Source organism: Pteropus medius, unplaced genomic scaffold (assembly GCF_902729225.1).
Source record: "Pteropus medius unplaced genomic scaffold, Ma_sr-lr_union100, whole genome shotgun sequence".
NCBI classification, from domain to species: Eukaryota; Metazoa; Chordata; class Mammalia; order Chiroptera; family Pteropodidae; genus Pteropus; species Pteropus medius.
The window spans coordinates 19,369,996-19,385,673 of NW_024351730.1; the positions used below are offsets into that span (position 1 = coordinate 19,369,996).

At 32.0% G+C, this 15,678-nt stretch overlaps 1 protein-coding gene across 2 annotated transcripts in view; it reads right to left on the minus strand.

Annotated features, from left to right (window-relative positions):
• The window catches only part of TMPRSS11A (transmembrane serine protease 11A), a 52,491-nt gene that overhangs the window by 20,639 nt on the left and 16,174 nt on the right, over positions 1-15,678 (minus strand). The window contains exons 2-3 of one of the 2 annotated variants that reach the window (XM_039844957.1): positions 10,442-10,563; positions 8,483-8,601 (exon numbers count right to left, since the gene is read on the minus strand). In XM_039844957.1, the coding sequence (XP_039700891.1) occupies positions 8,483-8,601; positions 10,442-10,563 (241 nt within the window). Of the gene's footprint in view, positions 1-8,482; positions 8,602-10,441; positions 10,564-15,678 lie in introns of those variants that run through there. The other variant, XM_039844958.1, reaches the window with a different exon arrangement.

Genomic DNA, 15,678 nt, shown 5'->3' on the forward strand with positions numbered 1-15,678 from the left:
TGACTATGATTATATGAAAGGAATTTTTTCTCTTTGTTAACATTTTCAGGTAATTTGATTCTTTGTGGGAAGCTCCTCTGTGATGAGACTACATTAATTATAACAGAGGAATAGTTATCACTACGTTCTGCCACCTGTGCACCAAGTACAAACTCCACTGTATTCGCACTCATTTACTTTTCATAACAACCCTCTAAGGTGAATACTATTATTATTGGCATTATATAGATAAGGAAATGACTTGCTTAAGGTGATAAAGCAGTGAACCGGCTGACCTCAGAGTGAAGATGCAGGTGGGTTCTCGCTGAGAGCTCCTACCCACGAATGTGTAATAAGCAGCATGTAAAGAGACCAGAAATTGTTATACCTCTCTCTAATGGCAGTCTGTTTTCTTTGTCTCCAAAAATAATCTTGACAGTTCTATTGCAATACTTTGAAGTTATTATTGTGTTTATTTAAAACTCTGGATTTTTGGCAGAACCCAAGATTCCATAAGTAAACTGTGAATCTTTATCTTAAGCCTATACAGAGCATGACCAACTTGAGTGCCAGTGGGGCTCACAGGATTTTGAGGCTTGCTGGCCTTCAGGGAATTAAGTCACTTTATTTTCACAAAATTCCTCTTTATAACTCCCATAGCTTTGAACCCAGTGTTGTGTCTGTTGGAGAAGGCGGCTGGATCTGGTGTCATTCAGGGGTCTGTGGGTGTGTGGGTGGAGTGTCATGAAAGTATAACTTTTGGATTACTCTAAACCAGGAAGTAATGATATCATCCAGTGGGTTGTGATGTTATATGATGTTATCAAAGTTATTTATTTGATTGCAATAGTTCTTCCTCATTAGTTTTGTGTGTGTGTGTGTGTGTGTGTGTGTGTGTGTGTGTGTGTGATGTCAGAGGAAGCAGACATCTGTGACTAATCATATATAGCAAGTAGCAAGATATTGGATAACTTTACTCCAAATTGATTTATATTCTTGAGCTCGACAGGCAATATAAATTCATAGAATTAAAACATTTGCAATGAAGGGTGATAAAGACTGAATACTAACTTTTAGTATACTACAAAAGCCTAGATCTCTGAATTATCTTTTTAAAAGAGGAAAATAAGTAATTTGTATTTGTTTAAAATTGTACTGAAGATATTTAAACTAGAATGTCCAAAGCAAGGGAAGGTCATTATCTGGAAGGTTCCTGTCCTCTCTAGGTGTGTCATCTTTGAAATTTCTAAATTTCATTACTCATCAAACAGAGAGAGGAGAATCATTTTTCTTAGACTCTCTTATAGTGCCTGAATGATAAATAATAATCTAAGTAGATTATTCAGTAGAATGAAGATTGCTATATTTAAAACTTTATCAGGAAGTTTAGAGATGGCTAATATTGCTTCCTTTCTCAAAAATACTTCCCTCTGAAAACACCCATCCATATCTCTCCTTCAATCATAGATTGTTTATGCTGGACATCCATATGCAAATATGTCCATCAGCCTTCTTTCTTTCTCTATTATAGTTGCTTTGACTGTTGTCTTTCTCCTCAAAACTGACACAAAAGAGATTGTAAGCCAAAAACAGTAATAAGAGACAAAGAATAATGATAAAGGAGTCAATTCATTAAGATGCAACCATCATAAATATATATGCACCCAATCTCAGAGCACCTAAATTAAGTAAGTACAAACAGATCTGAAGGGATAAACAGACAACAATAAAAAAAAAGTAGAGGATTTCAATACCCCACTTTCAACAATAGGTTATAGATTATCCAGCAAGAAAATCAACAAAGAAACATTTGGCCATACTTTAGACCAATGGACCTAATAGACCTATACAGATGGAAATGCTATATACCAAAACCTATGGGATGCTGCAAAAGCAGTTCTAAAAAGGAAGTTCATAGTGATAAATGCCTACATTAAGAAACAAAAAATATCTTAAATAAACAACCTAATTTCACACCTCAAGGAACAAGAAAAAGAAGAGCAAACTAAGCTCAAAATTAGCCGAAGGAAGAAAATAAAAAGGTTAGAGCAAAAACAATTCATATAGACATTCAAAAAGTAACATGAAAAGATCAAGAAAACTAAGAGCTAATTTTTGAAAAGGAAAACAAAATAGATAAACCTTTAGCTAGTCTTAAAAAAAAGAGAGAAAACTTAAATAAAATAAAAAAATAAGAGAGGAGACACTGCAACAGATACTTAGGAAACATAAAGGATCACAAAAGACTGTTATAAGCAATTATATACCAGCAAATTAGATAACCTAGAAGAAATCAATAAATTTCTGGAAACATACAACCTACTAAAACTGAATCATGAAGAAACAGAAAATCCGAACAGACCAATAATGAGTAAGGATATTGAATCATTAATCATAAACCTCCCTACATAGAAAAGCCCAGACATTTGTTTGAATTCTACCAAACATTTAAAGAAGAATAACACCAATCCTTCTAAAACTCTGCCAAAAAAGTGAAAAGGGAACACTCCAAAATTCATTTTATAAGGCCAACGTTACCCCAATACCAAAGTTAGATAAAGACACTATAAGAAAATAAAACTGTAGGCCGGTATCTCTGATGGATATTGATGCAAAAATTCTCAACAAAATATTAGCAAATCAAATTCAATAGTACTTTAAAAGGATCATAAAGCATGATCAAGTGGGATTTATTCCTGGATACAAGGATGATTCAACATATGTAAATAAAAAATGTTGTATGTATGTTAATAGAATGAAAGGTAAAATCATATAATCATCTCAATAGATGCAGAAAAAAACATCTGTTTCAACAAAATACATCTTTTGATGATAAAAATGCTCAACAAATTGCAAAATAGAAGGAACATATCTCAATATATTAAAGGCCACATATGACAATCCCATGGCTTTCATCATATTCAACAGTAAAAGGTTGAAAGTTTTCCCTCTAAGATCAGTAATAAGACAACAGTGCCCACTCCAACTACCCCTTTTCAACATAGTACAACATAGAAAAAGAAATAAAAGGCATCCAAATCAGAAAGGAAGAAGTAAACTCGTCAATTTCAGATATATGATCTTATATATAAAAAATCCTATAAACCACCAAAAAACAAAACTAATCAATGAATTCAGTAAAGCTGCTAGATACAAAATCAAGATACAGAAGTCAGTTCCATTTCTATGCACTAGTAACAAAATACCTAAAAAAAAAAAGAAATAAAGAAAACAACTTCATTCACAATAACATCGGAAATAATAAAACACTTAGAAATAAATTTAACCAAGAAGGTAAAGATCTCTACACTGAAAACTATGAGTTTAATGAAAGAAACTGAAGAAGGCAAAAACAAAAGATATCTCATGTTCATGAATTGAAATAATATTGTTATGGTGATAATCATTTTACAATAAATAAGTGTATTAAATCAACATGTTTTATACCTTAAACTTATACAATGTTATATGTCAATTGTATCTCAATAAAGCTGGAAAAAATGATACAGGGAAGTGAAGAAAATAAGGATGAGGACATCTTCATATATATAATAAGTAAACACAATGTGTTTCTTAAGCAAAAGTGATATAATATAGAATATGAGATTTATTATCTTTATGGATTTTAAATATTAAATGAGAGAATAATTGATATAGAACTAAGTTTTCTATCTTAACTGAGTTCCTTCTTCAAAAATAGAACAATTTAGTGGAAAGAGCATATGTTCTAGTTACCTATATGACTTCAAATCTCTCCTACATTATTTACTAGTTGTGAACTTTAACTTCAGAGGCTAAGTTCTCTTATCTATAAAATGTGGATAATAATGCCTCCTTAGCAGTGTTATATTGAAGATTAGAAGTGAAACATACAATTAGCTTTCTTTTTCAGGATTCAGACATTTATGGTAGAGGTAGTATTATACATCTTCTTCTAGTCACACGTAATCTTCAAGTACAAAATAAATGTAAGTCTGAGCTCTCAAGTTAGGATTCAGCCACACTCTACATTTAATTTTTCTAACCCCTGAACATGAATTTTCTCAATAATATCTTTCTTATATTTTTCTCAAAGCTTCCAAATCCAATCTGATTTCCCTAGGCACAGGGCCATAGCCCTATACCAAGCATTAAGCATCTTTTAGTTCTCTTACCTTATGCAACTCAAAGCTTTAAATAATGTAATACCTTTATTAAGCATAAGTTTACCTTGACCCAGTAGCTTTTTTCTCTGTAGAACTTCCTGCTTCAGTGTTCACCAGAGCCAAATCTCACTTTTGTCTTCTAATTCATTTAGAGAGTGTTCCTAACTACATTCATCTCCTTGCATTGCTTTCTGTTTCTAAGTTTTTTGTCTTTACAACTCTAGACACATAGTCTCAAGGGTATTTCAAGAATAATTTCAGGCCCTGCTTTTGGTGTTTCTGGGTACAAAAAAGATAAAATTTAGAACTGCCTTGGGCATAGGAGCAACAACCAAAAAACCATAGGCGCGTCTTTTGGGAGAGGACAACCCTAAGAAAATTCTCAACTGTTGCCATTGTTAGTGCAGATGACAGTCACTGGTCCAATGTTAATAGTATAAATAAAAGAGACTAATGTACTAGGGGTAATCACTTGATCTCTGGTATTTCATGGGATTGTAGATGGGAAGTAAAATCACATAGATGATCTTATAGATGACAGAAATTTATTAAGAACATATAATTTCAAAGCCTAACTAAGTCATTTATTAGCCATATGATCTTGAGTAAATTAATTTTTATGTACTTTGAATTTTTTATCTATAAGTTGCAATAGTAACTGTTCCTACCTCATAAGGCTGTTTTTGAGGATTAACTAACAATATGTACAATATGTTTAGTGTGGTGCTTGGTATTCAATACATGTTAGCTATTGTTATTGTTATGATATTACAAATTTATGACTTTCACATTTGTAATGAGCTTATAATTTAGAAATATTTCTTGATGTTTCTGAAATATTTCTCCAAATGAAATACTTCCTCAGTCAGTGATTCTATTTAAATTTATAATAATAATGAAAGTGACCTGCCTATTTGGGAATATCATGAATTACTGGATCTGGTTTACTGGAATCTTCTCTGACGACTAATGTGAAAGATGAGATATGTCTGTGTCACTGTCTCAGCACTGGGATGGGTTTTAGCAGGATTTGAGCATGAATTCATTTTACTTTTGTACCTTCATTTGTATTCAAATCAGTAAATCCTAAATTATGAGGAAGAACAGGACTTGCAACCTGTTTTTCTTGGCTGTCTAGTTAGCACCCACATAGGACAGAGAGAAGAATCTGATTTTATTCATTGGGATTTAGCAAAAATAAACAAGAGAGGCTCAGAGAATGAAGCATGAACCTTTCCTGCAATTCTTCTAAAGGTAATTTAGTGGGGAGTAGAGGGAAAGGAACATCTATCTTATTTAAATGGACTAAAATAATACAAAGCCTTTCCTGACCATGGGAACCTTAGTCGATCTTCCTTTGCTTTGAAGTTTTTCTGTACTTATTGTCCTCAACATACAATTTTATCCTTAATTATATCATATCATAATTTTTAATCTCATGTGTATTACTCTCATCCCTCCAAAGAGATTGGGAGAAGTTGGAGGGGGACAGATCATGTTTCATTTTCCTCAAGACTCAGGTGCCAAGAAATGTAAAGAGCTGAATAATCACACCATATACTGGGAAGACAGGTTGTTTAGTTAAATTAGGAAAACTGGCTCACTATATAGAGAATAACACGTGGGTCTTTCCCTAACATTACGTTCAAAGGTGGACTCCAGATACATTAAAGACTTCAAGTAAAAGGTAAAACTATAAAGTTAATAGAAAACAATATAGTAGAATATTTTACTATGGACTTGGACTTCCTTCTTTAAAAACACGACCGTAGAGCAAAGAAACTTGATGAATATATTATTTCAAAATGAGGAATTTTTGTTTCATGAAGGACATGGTCCAAATTAATAGAAGACAAAATGAATAAGTACAATCTCTACAACAAACTGTTCATATCTAGAAAATATAAGGAACTCCTGCAAAGCAGTACTAATAAAACAAAACAACCCTAACAGAAAAACGGGCAAAGGATAGATACAGGCAATTTATAGACATGAAAGCTCAAAAGGCTAACAAGTGTAGATAATGATACACGAACTCATTAGTAATTAGAAAAATGCAAATTAAATCATGAAGAAGATACAACAGAATGACTGGAATAAATTAAAAAGCCAAATAATATCAGGTCTTAGCAAAGATGTGGGGACATAGGGATCCCTCAGGCACTGCAGATGGGAGTGCACATTGATTCAGCCATTCTGAAGGTCAGTCCAGCACCAGTTAGTCAAATTAAGTGTATGCACACCCAATGACCCAGTAATTCTGTTTCCAGGAGAACTTGCATGGATTCCTAAGGGGATAAGTAGAAGGCTGCTTAGTGCAGCATTTCTTAGAATAATGAGCAAGAGGTAAAACATGGTAGGTATACACTATGAGTCATCATGTAGCAGTTAAGAGCAATTAATTAGATGTGCATTTAGCAATGAAAATTTTAACAGATCTGAGTAAAAAAAGTATAAAGCAAAAAATGATTCAATGATTGAATATTTGTTTCTCCTCAAACTCACATGTTGAAATCCTAACCCCCAATGTCATGGTATTAGGAGGTCGAGTTTTTGGGAGGTGATTAGGTCATGAATGGGATTGATGCCTTTATAAAAGAGACTCAGAGAGCTCCTTAGCTCCTTGCTCTCCACCATGTGAGGCTACACCAAGAAGTCTGTGGTCTGCAACACAAAAGGGGGCTCTCTCCAGAGCCTGGTAGCTTTATCTCAGACTTCCAGCCTCCAGAACGATGAGAAATAAATTTCTGTTGTTTATAACACATAGAATAGAATTTATAACACACAGAATAATTAAAAGCATGTTCACACTAAACAACAAAATATATTTTTGCAAAATGAATACAAGCAGAATACAGATGAAATATAGAATGGTAGCTACAGGGGGAGATAAACTGGAATGTGTTACGAAAATAAAGAATAAATATTAATAATTAGAAAAGAGCCTTGCATGTATTATGATGATAATATATCATTACCTAACGTAGCCTTTGCATCTGAGGTTCTTTCATTCCTAGAAATGCATGTTTTACTGAAACTTAAAAGTCCACTTTTAAACACAGTTTCTGCTATGGATGCACTTTAGCATTTCTTTCATTTCCTTTTAAAAGACCTATTGCATTCCTGTCCATTCACTTCGGTAAAGACAATGTCTTAGCCTAAAACAACAACAATAACAACAAGCAGAAAACATAAAACAGATTTTAAACTCCCAGTAAATTATAACATTTTCTATTATTCGAAAAACTTGTATATCTTTTTAACTAAGACATAACAATTTTTTAATTGAGATTATATTAAGTCACTCAGGATTAGATGAATAAAGGAAGTATTGGGGTATATATCTAGATTTTATCAAACATTTCTCAAGAAATGATTGCAAATTCTATTTTCTTCTTTGAATATAAATGAGTGTAAAGATGTATATCAATCTATAAATGTGAATTATTGATTCTGGGGGATAAGACCTCAAGATAGAAAAAGGGTGCATGATTTAATGAAAATTGAAAATATATATTATAAACTCTATCTCCATATTTATTATTATAAGTATGTTGTAATTGAGTATGCCTAGGACAAAGATCAGATGTGATATGGAAAAATAAAAATTGATTTGAGGGAGAAAATAAATGTTTTTTGGGGAAAAAAGTTTCTTTGACTAAAATAAACTAATAAACCTGTCATTTTCACCCCTTTAAAATAACTGTGCTTCTGTATTTTCATATAAGAAAAGTTAACTTGAACTTATTATTTGAAATAGAGTTCACAGGTATCTTGAGCAGAATTGTTAGACAGCTGAGTTTACTTCTTTTCCTTTGTGTGCAATCCTTTATTTTAGTTTTTAAAAAATTGTTAGCATTTCATTTAAATGGGTATTTTAACTTTGTTACTGTGTTTGCAAGATAAAACATTTATAATTGTCTTTCCTTTTATCGTATATTTAAAAATATTTTAAATTTTAAACTATGGTCTTTCAAAGAAAGCATGTGATCTTACAAATAACCACTTCTGGTGTGGTTAAGCTTTTTCCATTTGGGTAATATTGTGGTGGAATAGAGGGAGCGAGGAGCTAGGATACCTTGAGCTCAGTTTTCTCACCTTTAAATGAAGTGGTTGAGTTAGAAAGAGTGGTTTATCAGAATCACCTGTTAGGCATGTTGATTGCCTTGCTCCCCTATCCTCACCTCTCTATCCCATCAGACATTGATTCTGTAAGTATGGAAGGAGAGCTAGGAATCTGCAAGATCATTCTGATGTAGGTGGTCTGAAAATCATGTTTTGAAAATATTAAAGAAATGATCCATAAAATTCTTTCTACCTATATTATTCTATGATAGAAAGAATTTTATCTGACTTACCACGTTTTCGCTCATCTCTCGTAGGTCCTCAAGTTGGTATGTACTATTTTGTCCAGAATTACTATTGATTCGCACATCTGAAATTTTAAAGGTGCCATGATAATACTCTATATTCTGGCCTGTGATGAAAAGAGAAAGTAGTAAATTAAGTGCTTTGGGCATAGATTTTAGGATTCAACTCAAATGAGGCTGTAAAGTCTTGAATATATTGCTGAGATTCTTTCTAATTTTGTTTCATAAAAAGTATATTAAAATAATGATTAACTTTTTATGTTAATAACAGTAGCTGATATTTATTGAATACGTACTAGATGCCAAATGCTGTTCTTGGCAGTTTATATGTATTAATTCTTCACTCCAGCGCTCTAAGATTAACATCACCTCCACTTCACTGGTGAAGAAAGTGAAACATAGAGGCATTAATTAATTTGTTCTACGAATACAAGTAGTAAGTGGTCCTTCAAAGTTTTAAACCCAGACATTCTGACTCTAGCACTGGAACATTTAATTACCGTATCTCCCCTTGCTGAGTATAAATGTATACCATCTTATACTCTATTGGAAGTATAGGTAAATGAACAAACACCCTTATAAATTTTGATTTGTAATGTGAGAACTAGTCACATTAAGAAATACATGAAAAGAAAGGTAGGGGAAAAAAACTGAGGTTGGAGGTGAGGTTGGAGTGTGTAACCAGAATGAATCAATCAAATCTCTGCTTGGCTATTAGGAAGAGAAGGAAAACAGAGAGCAGTGGAGATACCTGAGGAATTTGGTAATCTTAGGAGTAAAATCTGAGAGTGGAAGGGGCAGGAAAGCTACAAAGAGTTCAAGGTAGAGAATAGAGCAACCACTAAACAACCACTCTCCTTGGGGAGAATAGCTCAAGAAGGACACAATGAGGGTTTCCCAGCTATGGACTTAGGAAAGAAAAATGGATCTCAGGATGGTATATCTCCTAAGTGAGACATCTCTGGACTATGTAATGCTTTTTTTGACCCCTGATATTTATCTATATCATCTATACTTTTATCCTTTTACTCATAAAATTAGTGCAATTAAATTAATTGACCTGAGAATCTTTTGCCATTGACATAAACTACAGGTGGGGCCCCAGAACTATATTCTTAAGCCCTTTAAAGCTCCTAATAGAGTCTTCACTCTCTCATCAAGTCTGAGGAAGGTGACCACAAGTAAGACCATTCAAGTAAGCAATTTGGACTAGATACTTTATTACATACATCTGTGTCAGAGTGACATTGTGGAGATTTGTCAAAAATATAAACGGTTTGTACTCTGTGCAGAGAAAGATGCAATATAAAAGGAGAGAATTCTGAAATGTATTATTTGTGTAATTATAACTATACCAGGCAATACAAAAATCCCTCAATGTTGTTTTGGAAAGTGAAATTTTTTTCTCTAAAAATAAGTAACAACATTGTATCATATTTATAGTTTACTAACCATTTCAAAATTCATTATTTCATTTGACATGTGCTTTTGTTTTGCCCCTGAAATATTGGTAGACAAAAAAATGATGAGTAAAAGAGCCAATTTGAATAACTAATTTAATAACCAATTTATCATAGTTTTTCACTTGAATATACAATGAATGATTAGAGTTATTATGATTACTTGGAAATTTCAGATAATTACTTTTATTAATCTTTTTTTATAGACTCTCAAAAGAATAATAGATTGTGAGCTTTAAGGAGATAGAAAATTGGTCTGCTTTGCTTAATGCTATATCTTGAGTACTCAGAAAAGTACTTGCATATAATAGGCATTTAGTAATTATTTGTGGATGGAATGATTGAATAAATAAGAAAATATTCTGAATGTGGACATTTACAGGTAAAAATACAAATACTTTTTGGGTGAAATTATATTTACATATGTGCAAATGAAGCTTTATAGAAAAATGAAATCGAATTGAGTGAAATCCGTAATTTTACCTACCAGGGAGTAAGAAGTGAATCAGAAGACCAATGGACACTGCCACCACCATCAGCAATAACACAGTGAGAAGTACGATCATCCATGGTTTCAAATCTCTGCTCTGGGTGCCAAATCTTACTGTTCTGCAAAAGGAAAAACTCTCCAGTTACTGTTATGTTGTAATGATTACAGGCTTTCTGGTTCTCCTTAGCTAAGTGCAAGTTGCTTTAGCCTACCTTTCTCAGTGAGAAGACATTTGTCTTCAATTTTGGTCAAGGTCATTTTGTGTGAGGGGAGGTGTTAAAAATTTAAGATCTATTTTTCTGCCAATACCATGCTGTTTTATTATTGTTGCTTTGTAGTATAATATGAAGTCAGGCAGTGTGATACCGCCAGGCTTGTTCTTTTTACTCGGGATTACTTTGGCTATTCCAGGTCTTTTGTGATTCCATACAAATCTAATGAATTTTTTGTTTTATATCTTTAAAAAATACCATTGGAATTTTGATGAGGTTTGCATTAAATTTGTGTATAACTTTGGGTAATATGGCCAACTATGTTGATTCTTCCAATCTGCGAACACAAAATAGCTTTCCATTTTTTTGTATCTCCTTCAATTTCCTTTAATAATATCTTATAGTTTTCAGTCTTTAGATCCTTCACATCTTTTGTTAAGTTTATTCCTAGGTGTTTTATTCTTTTGTTGCAATTGCAAAAGGAATTCTTTTTTTCATTTCTTTTTATAAAATTTCATTGTTAGTATATGGAATACAATAAATTTTTGTAAATTGATTTTGTATCCTCCAATATTACTGTATTTGTTTCATGTTTCTAATAGTTTTTTAGTAGAGTCTTTAGGGTTTTCTATATAAAAATTAATGTTGTCTGCAAAAAATGACAATTTGACTTTTTCATTCTTATTTTGGATGCTTTTTATTTCTTTCTCTTGCCTGATTGCTATAGTTAGGACTTGCAATACTATACTGAATAAGAGTGGTAAAAGTGGGCATTTTTGTTTTGTTCCTGATCTTAGAGGAAAAGCTTTCAGTTTTTCACCAACAAGTATATTAGCTGAGGGTTTCTTATATATGACCTTTATTATGTTGAGGTATTTTCTTTCTATATCCATTTTATTAAGTGTTTTAATCACAAATTGATGCTGATCTTATCAAATGCTTTTTCTGCATCTATTGATATGATATGATTTTTATCCATTATTTTGTTTCTGCGGTGTATCACATCGTTTGCATATGTTGAACCATCCTTGTGCTCCTGGATTGAACCCCCCTTGATTGTGATGTATAATCTTTTTAATATATTGTGTTCAATTTGCTAGTATTTTGTTAAGGATTTTTGAATCTGTATTCATCAGAGATAAGGATCTATAGTATTTTTTTTTTGTATTATCCTTATCAGGTTTTGCTATCAGGGTAATGTTGACCTCATAGAATGAGTTAAGAAGTATTGCCTTTTCTTCAATTGTTTGGAAGAGTTTGAGAAAGAGTTTGGTAGAATTCACTAATGAAACCATCTGGTCTTGGACTTTTATTTTTTGGGACATTTTTTTCTTTTTGTTTTTATTTTCCAGTTAGAGTCAACATTCAATATTACTTTATATTAGTTTCAGGTATACAACATAGACATTTACATAATGTATGAAGCAATTCCCCTGATTAGTCTAATACCACCTGGCACTATACATAATTATTACAATATTATTGATGATATTCCCTATGCTGTACATCCCTGTGACTATTTCATGACTACCAGTTTGTACTACCTAATTCCTTCACCTATTTTGCTCAGCCCCCTAAACCTTCCCTCCCTTCTGGCAATCACCAGTTTGTTCTCTGTATCTATATTTTTGTCATTTGTTCATTTACTTTATTTTTTTAGATTCCACGTATAAATGAAATCATATGATATTTGTCTTTCTCTGTCTGACTTATTTCACTTAACATAATACCCTCTAGGTCCATCCATAATGGTGAGAATTGTAAGATTTCATATTTTTATGGCTGCATATTTTCCATTGTATATATGTACCACAACTTCTTTATTCAATCATCTATTGATGGACATTTAGGTTGTTTTCATATTTTGGTTACTGTCAATAATGCAATAGTGAACATAGGGGTGCCTATATCTTTTTGAATTAGTGCTTAGGTTTTCTTCAGATAAATACTCAGAAGTGCAATTGCTGTGTCATAAGGTAGTTCTAGTTTTATTTTTTTGAGGAATCTCTACTGTTTTCCATAGTGACTGCACCAATTCGCAGTCTCACCAACAGTGCACAAAGCTTCCCTTTTCTTCACATCCTCTGATTTATTGATGATAGCCAATCTCACAGTTGCAAGGTTATATCTCATTGTGGTTTTAATTTGCATTTCTCTGATGGTTAGTGATATTGAGGATCTTTTCATATGTCTATTGGTCATCTGTATGTCTTCTTTAGAGAAATGCATATTCAGGTCCTTTGCCCATTTGTTAATTGGATTGTTTGTTTTTTTGGCGTTGAGTTGTATGAAAGCTTTATAAATTTTGGATATTAACCCCTTATTAGATGTATCATTGGCAAATATCTTCATCATTCAGTGGATTGCTTTTTCATTTTGTTGATGGTTTCCTTCCTTGTGCAAAAACTCTTTAGTTCGATGGACTCTCATTCGTTTATTTTTATTTTTTGTTTCTCTTGCCTGAGGAGTTATATCAGAAAAAAAATATTACTAAGAGCAATATCAGAGTTTGCTACCTATGTTTTCTTTTAGGAGTTTTATGATTTCAGGTCTTACCTTTAAGTCTTTCAGTTATTTTGAGTTTATTCTGTGTATAATGTAAAAAGGTGGTTCAGTTTCATTTTTTTCATGCATCTGTCCAATTTTCCTAACACCATTTATTTAAAAGATCATCTTTACTCCATTGTGTATTGTTGCCTTTTTGTCATAGATTAAATGACCATATAGATGTGGGTTTATTTCTGGATTCTCTATTCTGTCCCATTGATATGTTTATCTATTTTTATGCCAGCACCATGCTGTTTAAATTACGATAACCTTGTAGTATAGTTCAATACCAGGTATTGCGATACTTCCAACTTTGCCATGGCTGTTCAGGGTCTTTTATGGCTCCATATACATTTTAGGATTATTTATTCTAGTTTTGTTAAGAATATCATTTGTATTTTGATAGAGATTGCATTGAATCTATAGATTGAGTATTATGGCCATTTTAACCATGTCGATTCTACCTACCCATGAGCATGATATATTTTTCCATTTATTTATGTCTTCTACAATTTCTTTCTTCTAAGACATAATTTTTTGAGTACAGGTCTTTTATTTTTTTGGTTAAATTTATTCCTAAATATTTTTTTGGAATGCAATTGTAAATGGGATTGTTTACTTAATTTCTCTTAATTACTGACAATTCATTATTGCTGTATAGAAATGTAACCATTTCTGAATATTAAATTGTATTCTGCTACTTTACTGAATTCATTAATCAGTTCTAACAGTTTTTAATGAACGCTTTAGGATTCTTTCTATATAGTATCATATCTTCTTCAAATGACAGTTTTGCATCTTCCTTTCCAATTTAGATGTCTTTTATTTATTTTTCTTGTCTAATTGCTGTAGCTAAGACTTCCAATACTATGTTGAATAGAAGTGGTGAAAGTGGACATCTTTGTCTTGTTTCTGGTCTTAAGGAAAACACTTTTAACTTTTCCCCATTGAGTATGATGTTAGCTGTGGGTTTGCCATATATGGCCTTTATTATGTTGAGGTATCTTCTCTTTATTTTCACTTTGCTAAGAATTTTTATCATCAATGGATGCTGGATTTTGTTAAATGCATATGATTTTTATTTTTCAATTTGTTACTGTGGCATATCACATTAATCGATTTGAGGATATTTAACCAAACTTGCATCCCAGGAATAAATCCATCATGATCATGGTGTATGATTTTTTTAATGTCCTGCTGAATTTGCTTTGCTAAAATTTTGTTTAGAATTTTTGTATTTATTTTCATCAGGTATATTGGCCTATAATTTTTTTCTGATGTATTTGTCTGTTTTTGGAATCAGGGTAATGGTGGCCTCATAGAATGAATTTGAGAGCCTTTCCTCCTCTTAAATTTTTTGGAATAGTTCAAGAAGAAGAGATGTTAATTCTTCTTTGAACGATTGGTATAATTTACTTGTGAAGTCATTTGGTCCAGGACTTTAGTTTTTTGGAAGTTTTTTGATTACCGATTTAATTTCATTAGTAATAGTTGGTCAGTCCTAATTTTCTGTTTCTTATTGACCCAGTCTCGGAAAATTGTATGTTTCTAGGAATATATTCATTTCTTTCATATTGTCCAATTTGTTAGCATATAATCGCTCATAATGTTTTCTTATAATCCTTTGTATTTCTGTGAAGTCACTTGTTACTTCTCTTTTATTTCTGTTTTTATTTATTTGGGTTCTCTCTCTTTTTTCTTGATGAGTCTGATGGAGGTTTATCAATCTTTGTTTATTTTTCAAAGAACTAGCTCTTGGTTTTATTTACCTTTTGTGTTTTTTTAGTCTTTTAAATTTATTTTCACTCTTATTTTTATTATTTCCTTCTACCTACTTTAGGTTTTATTTGTTGTTATTTTTCTAGTACTTTTAAATGTAAAAGTAGATTGTTTATTTGAGATTTTTCTTGTTTCTTGAGGTAGGCCTGTATTGCTGTGAATTTCCCTCCTAGGACTTTTTTTTTTTGGTGTCCCATGGATTTTTGGTTCATTGTGTTTTTATTTTCTTTTGTCTCAGGTGTTTTTTGATTTCTTCCTTGATCTCATTGTTAATCCATTCATTGTTTAGTGGCGTGTTAGTTAGACTCCATGTGTTTGTGTATTTTTCAGTTTTTTCTTGTAATTGATTTCTAGTTTCATACCATTGTGATCAGAGAAGATGTTTGATATGATTTCAGTCTTCTTAAACTTACTGAGATTTGTTTTGTAGCCTAAGATGTGGGCTATCTTGGAAAATGTTCCATGTACAATTAAGAAGAATATATATTCTGCTGCTCTGTAGTAAAATCCTCTAAAAATATTAAGTAAATCCATCTGGTCTAGTATGTCATTTAAGTCTCCTTGTTAATTTTCTGTCTGAAAGATTTGTCCAATGGTGTCAATGGGCTGTAGAAGTTCCCTACTATGACTACATTACTGTCAATATCTTTCCTTATGTCAATTTATATTTGCTTTATATATTTAGGTGCTCCTATA